General features: G+C 41.2%; 1 protein-coding gene across 3 annotated transcripts in view; it reads left to right on the top strand.

Annotated features, from left to right (window-relative positions):
• Window positions 1-6: 6 nt before the first annotated feature.
• Window positions 7-11,659, top strand: part of Ewsr1 (EWS RNA binding protein 1) — a 28,315-nt gene continuing 16,662 nt past the window's right edge. For 2 of the 3 annotated variants that reach the window (XM_028758151.1, XM_028758150.1), the window contains exons 1-5: window positions 7-89; window positions 4,715-4,751; window positions 4,889-4,940; window positions 6,532-6,655; window positions 10,918-11,104. In XM_028758151.1, coding sequence (XP_028613984.1) covers window positions 77-89; window positions 4,715-4,751; window positions 4,889-4,940; window positions 6,532-6,655; window positions 10,918-11,104 — 413 coding nt within the window. In that variant the 5' untranslated portion in view covers window positions 7-76. The remainder of the gene's footprint in view (window positions 90-4,714; window positions 4,752-4,888; window positions 4,941-6,531; window positions 6,656-10,917; window positions 11,105-11,659) is intronic. The other variant, XM_028758152.1, reaches the window with a different exon arrangement.

Below are 11,659 nucleotides of genomic sequence, written 5' to 3'. Positions count from 1 at the left end.
CGCCTGCGCAGTGCGGCGCCTAGGGGGCACGCGAGAGGGAGACGGACGTTGAGAGAACGAGGAGGAAGGAGAGAAAATGGCGTCCACGGGTAAGTGGAGTGGAATCGCGGTCGTGCCGGCGACAGCTGGGACACCCAAACTGGGGGGCGCTCGTCTCAGGAGGTGGCAGGGATGACTGAGTGGAATTGCTGAAAGGGGTTGGAGTTCCCGTCGCGGCCCCGATAAGCTCGGGGGTCCGCGTTCCCTTCCCCTCCCCCCACCAGGCGGGCTGGTTCTGGAACCTTCCGGCACCCGCGTTGCGCGCGAGGGCCTCGCGGTAGTTGGGGCGTGCGGAGCCCGTCTTGGCCTCCTTTGTGTGGCGGTTGTCGGTGCGGGTGCTCCGGGTCTCCCGCCACGTGGGCGGGGCCTACGGCCTCTGAGGCCCAAAGGGGACCGCGGCTGGGCCTGGAGCCCATCACCCCGAAGGCGCGTGAAGCGAGGTGTCTGATGGCGGCTTGAGAAACCGTGGCCGGTTTCCCCTGTAACCTCTTCTCCCATCGCTAGCCTAAGGGCAAGTGTTTACTGTATAGAAACTCGGATAAAAAACAAACAATAAGGCGTCGCGAGTGTGTAAGCTGAGGGGCGCCGGCTTATGAGTAGGAGCCTCATTATCCTCTAGGCCTGTCCCGGCCCGGTGCTACCAAGCTGCCCCCTGGAGGGCTCCCAGCTCAAGCCCAGCGCCGGCTTGCTTGGTCTTTTAGACCTTCTTGGCTCCCCAAATTTTCGTTCTCCCCACTCAGAGGCTTCGATTTTATCATGTGTTAACTCCACCTCCTTCCCTACCCAAAAAGCAGTGGCTTCCCAGTGTCCTTTTCTCAGCAAACGGCGCGGGGGATCGGTTGTATAACAAGGTCCGCCTGGATCTGGAGAGGAGAATCTTTCCAGAAAGAAATTTCTAGCATCTTTGATCCAGGAGAAGCAGAAAAGCCTCGGCCCCCACGTTTCTGTAGGCTTCCTCATTAAGCTAGCAGGCTAATTTATTTCTTGGCCCTATTGAGGCCAGCGAAAGAGACCCATAGCCGACTTTGAAAGTCCGCGGCGGGAACTCTAGAATGTGATGGATGTTGTAGTCCTTAACGAGCGAATAAGTGTAGCCTAGCCTTCATCTGCAGTTTGGAACACAGTTACTGGCATAGTGGCGTGTTTTTTGCTTTTGCTTCTAGAGGAATCTAGGGTCTGATAATGTGGCCTTGGAGGCAGTAGGAGAAAGCAAGGGGGAAGAGAGGAAAAGCTCTGGGTCCTTCATTTGGCTTAGGAAAGCTTCCAGCATCACAATTTGACGTCGCAAACGATGTAGTTAGTAAACAGGTGGCTTTTGATACCAGGCTACCCAAAGTGTCCCTAAGAGAAAACAAAGATACTACTACTGCCTATATCCTAGTGGAAAATGGTTTCTTTGGTGGTCCTATTACCCCTCTCTTAGCCTCTAGAGCCCAAGAAGGCAATTGCAATTTTTCTGTTTGAAAGATCATTGCCGCTGTGTAGTCATCTTTGTTATTAGCAAATGCTGGTAAGCACGGTGAACCAAATTCGAGTTTAAAACCGTGCTCTACTATTCCCACAGTCCTGGCACTGCTGAGGGGACTTTATTTATTTAAGACTTAGTATTCCTTTTCTGAAAAACTTTAAGGCTAAACTTTAGTTTAGCTTTGGACCTTTTAAAGGGGCAGTGGTGACACACACCTTTGGTCCCAGTGCTGGGAGGCAGAGGTAGGTGGTTTCTGTGATTTCGAGGCCAGCCTGGTCTACATAATGAGTTTCAGGACAGCCAGGGCTACACAGAGAAATCCTGTCTCAGAAAAAAAAAAAAATTTTTTTTTTCTTAAGCCTTTCAGTTGTTCTTAAAGCAACACTTTTTTGGTCCCAACAAAGTTACCATTGCTGGCTTTAATGGATTATGTAGCCTAAATCTTCAAATCTCTTCAGTTTGGCTAATGACTGCCTGAAGCAAGCCATTGCCTTAGGGGAATAATGGTTTCCCTCATCTGTATCTTGTAGAATAGTAACTACAGAGTGTGTCCAGTAAAGCAGAATTACAGTATCTAAATAACTGTCAAAACAAAAAGTAAAACATTACCAGCATTCTAGGATGCCCCTTACATCATAGCCCCTCGGCCTGCATTTTTTTTTAAAGTGAAGTCTTTACATATTTGGGCATTTAAAGACTTATTTTTTCAAAATTGTTAATCTAACCATTGCTTCAGTGTCATGTTTGAGACAGTAGACTTAAGTGCTCTATTAGGTAGATAAGTATGGGGGCTCTGAGTCCTCCTTCCTTACCCCACTAAATCCTTTGGTTGTGCCCTCATCTGAGGTGGTTAGCTGTTCTGTATCAGTGTTGCCAATTTTACATAACTACTCTTGTGTAAGTCTTTATAAACATTGAACTTAATGCCAGTGATTCAAAAAGTCATTTTTACACAGAAACCTCAACAAAATGTAGGTTGCAGTATTTGGTTTAGATGCTTTGTTGGTATATTTTACAAATGCTACATTGTAGGAAATGATTTACAGGTGTCTTTTTTCCCATATGAAGAATGTGGCAAGTAGCCATAGTTTAATCTTAGATTGGGGAGGGTAGAGTTTTTGGCCTGCCAGAGCTACATGGTGAGACCCTGTCTCCAAAAACAAACAAAAAAGACAAAAAAGGAAGGTAACCAGTAGTCTTGGAGGTACACAATTAGGTTGTAGAGAGCCATATGGGATCTGTAGCAAGTTTGAGACTAGCCTGATCTATATTATATAACTAGTTAAGGTTAGCCAGCTAAGTAGTTATATCCTGTCTCAGAACCCCTACCACCACCCCCAAAGAAAATGTAGCATTATTGGAAATGCTTCAGGATTTTGTTATAGATTTCTTTCGTTGTAGATATCTTTTGGACAGTTTACTGATAATATTGGTAATCAGGGCTCTGAAGTTAAGGGTGCAGAGGAAGGAAAGTAGTCCCATGAGGTGCAGAAAGGTTGAAAGACAGTCAGTTTTAAGAGATGAGTTCAGGCCAAGTGCTGCAGGCCTTTAGTACCAACACTTGTGGGGCAAAGCTGTGTAAATATCTGTTTTTCAAGGCCAGCCTCATCTACAGAGTGAGTCCCAGGACAGCCAGGGAGGGCTACACCAGAAACCCTGTCTCAGAAAAACCAAATGGGGAAGGGAGGGAGAGAGAGAGGTGAGTTCAGGAAAGTATGTTGGTCAGGCCAGGATATTGTGAAGCTGGCTTCAGATGGAGTGAGCAAGACCCCTCCATGAAGAAAGATGCCAGCTGTTACTTTTGGGTGAAGGAGTACTTTCTGATTGGAAAAGAAAGGACCCTTTTGTTCTGTCTTAATGACAGTACTGTCTTTGAATACCAAACAAGATATGTTTTACTGTAGAGAGGAAATAGGTAGGGTTTTTTTTTAATTCCTCTGCCTTAAAAAAAATGCCCAAAACTTATGTAGCTTTAATTCAGTGATGTTTTGAAAACACTTATTTTCATTGCTTGACATATTCATAGATCAGATTTAGTTCCTTTTTTATTTGTTTTTGAGACGGGGTCTTTTATGGCCCCATCTGTCCTGGAACTCATTATGTAGACCAGGCTGACTTTAAACTCACAGAGAGATCCACCTGCCTCTGCTTGAGTGCAGGGGTGAAAGAGTTATATGACACCTCACAAGACTAGTTCCTTTTGATATAATACAGGTTTCATATGAAAAGAGAGTGATAGGTAGACTTACTTACAGAGAAGAAAATGAGAGATTTTTGTTGTTGCTGCTGCTATTGAAATCATTGTAGATGTTAAGAAATAGCAATTGTGAACCTAGAGCAATTTTCCCCTAGGCCTATTAAGTGCTGTTTTCTCTTTGCTGGTTTTTGGAATTGTATTAACCTGGTCAGTTGTGTGTGTGTGTTATGCTGGAGTTGGAACCAGGGCATCCACAGATGTCAGGCTATAGTTGAGGGGAATGAGCACATAGTCCTTCCTGCCATTTATATACTCCTAGTCTTTACCTTGGCTTCACTGGGGTTTTGACAGCAGGCCCTTTTTAGGTTTAATGTCTGTCCTGTTTTCTGTCATTCTATTTTACTTGTTCTAGGAAATTTTGATTGGTCTTAGTAAAGTGATAGGCTTAGCTTGCTCCTGTAATCCCTTCACTGGGGAGGCAGAAGCAGGTGGATCTCTGAGTTGGAAGTTATGTAGAGAGACCCTGTCTCAAAACAAAACAAAAAAAATGCCAGGCATGATGGTGACTTTTAATCCCTGGGCGGGCAGCAGAGACTGGATCCCTGAGCTCAAGGCCACCAAGGTCTACTAGACAGAAAGCCTGTCTCAAAAAGCAGAAAGAAAGAAATTTCAATACTTTCTGTGGCTCTTTTTAAATCTGACAGTACGGTGATACTGTTTTGTGGTCTTGGTTTAGACTTAAGATAATGATCGTGTCTTTGAATTGATAGCTGGTGGTTGAGATGGGCTTATGGTTGTAGGGTGTCTGGCCTGTTAGCACCATATTCAGACTTTATGGTTAACTGACTTTTAACTTAATTGGTTTGGTGTTGAGGCAAAATGTGCTAACAGGGATGTGTCTGCATATAGGTGTGCTCTAAACATTTAAGAATTATTATTACTGCTTGATTTCCATCTGTCTCTTTACCTCTTTCTTGTCTGGGCTAATAAGTTTTTCTTGTTTCTTCTAGATTACAGTACCTATAGCCAAGCTGCAGCCCAGCAGGGGTAAGTCAGCCTTCTGCAACAATAATTTGTCTTTGGTTAGTGTTTTAGCGTACGAGGCTTTTTGTAATTGTAAAGGATATGTAGTAATACAATCAGAATGTTCTGTAGTCAATTCTTGTGTTTAATTCTTTTTGCAGCTACAGTGCTTACACCGCCCAGCCAACTCAAGGATATGCACAAACCACCCAGGTAATCCCAAAGACAAGGATATGTAGTTACCTCTTCAGTAGAGATGTTTCAGCTGGCCACTAAGTCAGTAGCTAAGAGATCTTTTTTAAAATTTTTATACAAATAGAGTGGTAGTATTATCTAAGCTTTTAAAACTCGAAAGTTTTAATCTTTCCCAATGAGGGTTGTAATGAAACCATTTTAAAGCTGGAAATGGACTTTTTAAAATTCTTAGGCTCAAAGTAAGTATCTTACTGCACTCTTGCTCTTTGTGCATATTTTATTATGCTTAATTTAATCGTAGTTTTTAAAGAAAGACCATCTTAGGATCATTGCAGATGAGAAAGTTGTACCGCATGGCTATTGTATAACTTGCTGGTGGTTGTACATTAACTAGTGGAGTTAGCTTTGAAAATTACTGTTCCTCCGCTCTTGTCAGTATGTCAGTCTGACATAAAACCCAGGTCAGGGGCTAGAGATGGCTCTTTGGAAAAGTGCTTGCCACCCAGCCTTACAACCTGAGTTTGATTCCCAAGTCCCACATAGAGTCAAGGAAGAGACCTAGCTCCTAAAAATTGTCTTGTCCTTTGACTTGTATACATATGCCATGGTACAGGCCCACCCCTCCATCAGTCAAATTAAGTAATTAAACACTTAAAAACATGGAGCTGGGGTACAGTGTGTGCCAGCACTGTAGAAATATTTGAGTGGGGAAATTGACCAGGAGTTGGGAATATAGTTCTTTGGTAGATTGTGTAATATACTGGCTCCCGCCACCAACATCTCCTCAAAAAGCCAAGGATGACAGACTCTAGAATCTAGAAAGTAGTTGCCTATATTACCGAGAATTAATTACCTTAGCTGGGCCTAGTGGTGTAGCACACCTTTATTTAGTCCCAACACTGGGGGGGCATAGGCAGGTGGATCTCTGAATTTGGGCCAGCCTGGTTTACAAAGCAAGGTGTAGGCTGGGACTACACGGTAAGTCTCAAGAAAAAAAAAAAAGAAGAATTACCTCTAATTCTGGAGTGATCCATGCAAAAAAGTAGATATTAACTGTCATGGAGACATATTCTAGGACAGGGAGGAAGTCATGCTGCTGGCAGGTTTTACTTTTAAATCTACAATATGAACATGTTAATATCTGTAAGAACAGCTCATTCCTTAGTTTAAAAAACATAATCTTGCTATACTAACAAACTTAAAGAGAACATGAACTGTTCTGATTTATTTTCTTGAAATAGAATTAATAGCTTTTATTTTTATATCATACTGAAAATCTGGTTTTCATATCCTGCAAGATGCTGGCTGAATCTTGGATTATTGTCCCTCTGTGATGTCAGTCACATGGTTAACTGAGATTTTGCTTAATTGTTTTAAGAACGTTTTTGTTTCTAGGTTGACCAAAACATGAGTGAACTTGATAAAAATTGATAGTTTTTAAGATAATTTGTTTTGTTTTTATGCTTTTGTTTTTGTAATTTCTTTCTTATACCAGAAAGCAGTACTTTGTACTTTGATTCTCCAGTTTATGAATTAATAAATTAGGTCATTACTTGGCTAAAATAGAAGGTTCTCACATAAAGCTATTGCATGAATTTGTTTGGAGCAGGCATATGGGCAACAAAGCTATGGAACCTATGGACAGCCTACTGATGTCAGCTATACCCAGGCTCAGACCACTGCCACCTACGGGCAGACTGCATATGCAACTTCCTATGGACAGCCTCCCACTGGTAAGGACAGCCTTCAAAAGACTAGGTGATATGTCAAGGGGATTTGCTGAAAGGCCTGTTATTTATGCTCTTAGGTATATACTCTGGTCTGTATGTTGACATCTGGGGATCTTTTGTTCTGGGAAGTATTTTTTTCCTTGTTCTTAATCTTCCTTGAGTGCTATCCAATAGAATGTGGGTGGAATAAGTTCTAATAGAGGAAGAAACTAAACTTTGATACACTGTGTGTAATGCACAGAATAGAACTAATGTAAACGATGGACTAGTGCTGAAAATGAGCCTTCTTAGACTGAGCTACTTAAAAATCAAAGTGGTTCTCACATGTTTGCTTCATCTGATAGTGTGCCCTCTACTTTTTGTTTTGTGCTTTCCACAGTAGAAGGGACCAGTACAGGTTTGACTATCCTGCTCATTCTTGCATGGGAAATGCTTTCCATCTTGTCTAACCCTGTAATGTTAACCCTTAGGTGTTTTCATTTGTTTAAACCCTGAACTTTCTAACATCATACACAAAGGTGCTAATGAAAAAACTGCTTCAGATGCCATTTGCAGGTCCATGCCCTTATAATTTGGGGAAGGTTTTACTATGAACTTTCCTTTTATTTGCCTTCCGAAAGGTATTACTCCAGCTGATTTTCCCTACTCCCTGAAGGCTAGATTGCATGATTAGTTTTGTTTAAGGGAACAGACTTGCCACCCTGCATGTATATGTTTGTCTGTTTATAGCACAGGCACATTTTATTTTCTGTTTAAGTGTTATAAATTGTTTTAATACATTTTCTGTTTTAATTTTTTTTTAATCCATAGTGTGTTTTAAACAAATAGCATTCCAGGACATTAAAAAGAAACTGGTCTAAGAATACATTATATGTAATATGTTTTTAAAAATGGTAATTTTTTCTGTGGAATGCTGTGTGATACAACATGAAGGTCTTAAGAGACGTAAAGACATCATCTTTCAACTATCTGAACTCCTGAATTATATTGGTTATAGGAAAAGATAGGTTTATTGTCATGGAACTTAGCTAACTTATCTTAACTACTGTGTAGGGATGGAAGTGTTTATTAACCTAGTGTGGTGTGGGGAGACCTGAAACTAAAACTATAGATTTGAGAACGAAGTGGCTTAGCTCTAGCCTTTGCTATTACTAAGCCATTTAACACAGTCCTAAGAAAATTTTTAAGCAGAGTAGAAGTAAGCAGTCTAGATAGATACACATCCCTTTAATCCCAGCTCTCAGGCAGAGGTGGACACTCTTGAGTTCAAGGCCAGCATAGCTTTCAGAGTGAGTCCCAGACAGTAAAGGCTACACAGAAAACCCTGTCTCAAACCCACCCACCGACCCCCAAAAAAAAGAGAGAGGGAGAGAAAGTCAAGTCCTGTAAGCCCAGAAATTATAGAACACTACATGCAAGTAAGCAAAAAAAGAAAAGATGGCTTTGGTGAGTCCGACTATGTTGCATGGTAATACGGAGTTTGAGCACACTAGGTAATTCGAAGTTACCTCTCATATTCATTCACTCCTGCCAACTGCTTTTAAGCTATAGAATCAAAATTAACCTTGGCTTAAGGGGGAGCCAGTAGGTAGGAAGTGAGATCAAGCACATTTTTCTGTACCCCATGCTGCCTTTACACATAAAAGTCAGTGGACAAGTATCAGGAAATGGGTAGAAATACTGTTCTTTCCTAGGATTCTAAAGGAAGCTTCAGAAGAAAGGTACTATGTATCTACATTTCACATACAGGATCCAAACAATTCTTAATCTGTGATTTCTGCTGTTCACTATAAACAAACTTTCTTTGTACAGTGTTTCTTACCATCATTTCCTTTGAAGAAATCATACAGATGTGCTTGTCGCTGTTCTATTGATACTTATTCATTTTGCTTGGCTGCTTATGTGTGTGTTACAGATTAATTAAAAGATTACTATTTAGCCTAGTATCTGTGACTATAGAATTGTTACAATAGGCTCTATTACTGCAGGTAGAGATACAAGTTACTGTCTTCATCAGTTTGGTTCTTATTTAACTTCTATGAATCTTATAAGTAGGGAGAAATTTGGGGGACTTCAACTGTAGTTGAATGTATATGGTTACCTTTAGAACTTTGCAACAAAGTTTTAAATGATAGGGCTGAGGGAGTAGCTCAATGATAGGATGTTTCCCTATCATGTATGGGGGGTTCTGGGTTCTATACCTAAGGTGCTTCCCTAGCATATATGGGAGGTTCTGGGTTCTATACCTAGCACTACAAAACAAAAGGTGAGCATGTCAACTCAAAATTGTTTTTAAGGCTCTTTTGTGAAATACATTTTTAATGGTTTTTATCAGTTTAGATGGGAAACTACTGTCTTTGTATATAATTTTAGAATTTCGTTTGAATGTTTGAGAAGAAAGGATTGTGTCAGTGCTACAAAAAGTACTTGAGATTCAAAAAGAGGTTCAGCTGGCTATGCTAGCAAAGGCCTTCAATAGTACTTGGGAGGCAGAGGCAGGCTGGTCTCTGAGTTCAAGGCCAGCCTGCGCTACATAGCAGGTTCCAGGCCACCCAGAGTTACATAGTGAGACCCTGCATCAAAGAAACAAAAAGAAGTTGAAATAGGTCATGGTGACACATGACTGTAATCCCAGACATCTGACAGTTGAGAGGAAGAAGGCATTGCAAGCAAGCCCGGGCAATTTAATGATCTGTCTCTGTCTCTCTTTCTCTTTGTGATAGTTAAGTTTGACTAGTCCTGAATGTAAACTAAATTATAGTCTTGATTCAAGATATGTTTTAAATATTAAAGCTCTTTTTTGTTTTGGGTTTTGTTTTGTTTTTGGTTAATGTTGGGGGTTTGGGGTGTGGGTGGGTGAGTTTTTTGTTGGGGAGGGGTGTTTTATTTGTTTGGGTTTCTATAAGACAGGGTTTCTCTGTGTAGCCTTAGCTGTCCTGGACCTCTGTAACCCACACTGGCCTCAAACTCTGAGATCTTTTTGATTTTGTATGTTGTTTTTTTAAACAAGATCCTCCTTTGTAGCTTAGGATTTTTTTGTTTGTTTTTGTTTATTTGTTTGTTTGTTTGTTTTGGGGGGATTGTGATCCCAGAATGTTGGGATCATAGGCATACACTCAATCAGAAAATCCTTTTTAAATTTTATGAGAATTGGATTTGTCTTTGGATGTGAATCCCGGCGTCTGAGCTAAGCTTTTTAGTGCGTTACTTACTGTGCCTGTTGAATGTAAGGAAGGTAAAGAGCCCAGTGCCGGGAAAAGTTGTGATACTTTGTTCTTTACCTTCATTTCTGGAACATTTTATTTCCTGTTTTGAGGAGTTTTATTTTTTAATTAGTTAAGAAAAAAATGTGACCAAAAAAAGCCATCCCTGTCTCCTACCCAGTTTATTCACCCGGGGGCAGAAAGAAGCCTGTTTTCTGTGGCAACTTGGTTTTTGATTTTTAAAGATTTATTTTATTACATGAGTACACTGTTACTGTCCTCAGACACACCAGAAGAGGGCATCAGATCCCTTTACAGATGGTTGTGACCCACCAGGTGGTTGCTGGGAATTGAACTCAGGACCTCTAGAAGAGCAGTCAGTGCTCTTAACCACTGAACCATCTCTCCGGCCCCGTGTCTTTTAAATAGAATATGCTTTCTTGAGGTAGGGAATATAGCTTAGTTGATAGAGTGCTTGCCTAGCATTCATGGAGTCCTGCACCACACAAAACAGGTATGGTGTAATGCCAGTATTCCCAAGGCTGGAGACTTGAAGCAGGAATCAAAAGTTGAAGATAATCTTCTACTACCTAAGGAATTTGAGGCCAACCTAGGCTACATGAGACCCATGTCAAAAATAACAATAAACAACACTTCACCTTTCTCATGAATGTATTTTGAAAACAGAAATAGTGCTTTAGACTTTAAATAGTTTGGGGTCAGTGAGATGGCTCAGAAGATAAATGCACTTGATTGCCCAACTTGATAACCAGAATCCATGTAGTGGAAAGAGAGAACCAACTCCCACAACTTGCCCTATGCTTCACACATATGCTATGATGAGCTCCCATATGCCCACATTTAGTGCAGAATACATAAGTAAATGTAATACAAACAATTTAAACACTCCTTTGTTGCTATTTTTCCTGCAAGAAGAATATAGGAATTCAATTTTGTGATGCTTTAAAGTTGGACAGTTTACGAGTTGTTTTCTTAATAAATGCAAAGGTATCATTCTGCCAGAGAGAACAGAGAATCTGATCCAGATCTCTTTTGTTGTAGGTTATACCACTCCAACTGCCCCCCAGGCATACAGCCAGCCTGTCCAAGGATATGGCACTGGTGCTTATGACACCACCACTGCTACAGTCACGACAACGCAGGCCTCTTATGCAGCTCAGTCTGCATATGGCACCCAGCCTGCCTACCCAGCCTATGGCCAGCAGCCAGCAGCCACCGCACCTACAAGGTAAGGTCATAGTTGTTGATTCCTCTGCTGCATCAGCTTTGGTTTTTAGGGAGAGGGTAATTCTGTGCATTGAACCATTCATGACTTAAACAGCTCTTCACCTTCACTAGTACTGACTGTTCTCACAGTGTTCCTGAGTGCTGAGGCACAGCATGCAGGTATTCTGATGAACAGACGGTGCTATCCAAGGGCCAGAAATGAAGAATGTCATTTGCGTGGTTTCAAAACATACTTTTTGGGGAAGGAGGAAGCTGTTTTGCTTTTCTAAACACAAGAAAACTGAGTGTATGTTTCCCCGCATTATTGAACTACCAATAGAATTATACTTTTGAGTACTTAATCTTTGGCTTATGATCCTGTATAGTGTTAACCACTTTCCTTTAGGAAATACGTGGTACTTGATAGTACGTGGTATAACAGTTACACTTGAGTCAAGAAGTACTGTATGTCCCAATTTTGTCGGTAAAGGATATTTTCATATTTGGGAAGGTCAAAGGTTACTGCTTCAATTGAAGAAGTTGACACGGTTTTCTCAATATTATGTAGTGGTTTGAT

This window comes from Grammomys surdaster, unplaced genomic scaffold (genome assembly GCF_004785775.1).
Source record: "Grammomys surdaster isolate TR1022 unplaced genomic scaffold, NIH_TR_1.0 126187, whole genome shotgun sequence".
In the NCBI taxonomy this organism is placed as follows: Eukaryota; Metazoa; Chordata; class Mammalia; order Rodentia; family Muridae; genus Grammomys; species Grammomys surdaster.
This window is presented reverse-complemented; position numbering and strand designations above follow the sequence as displayed.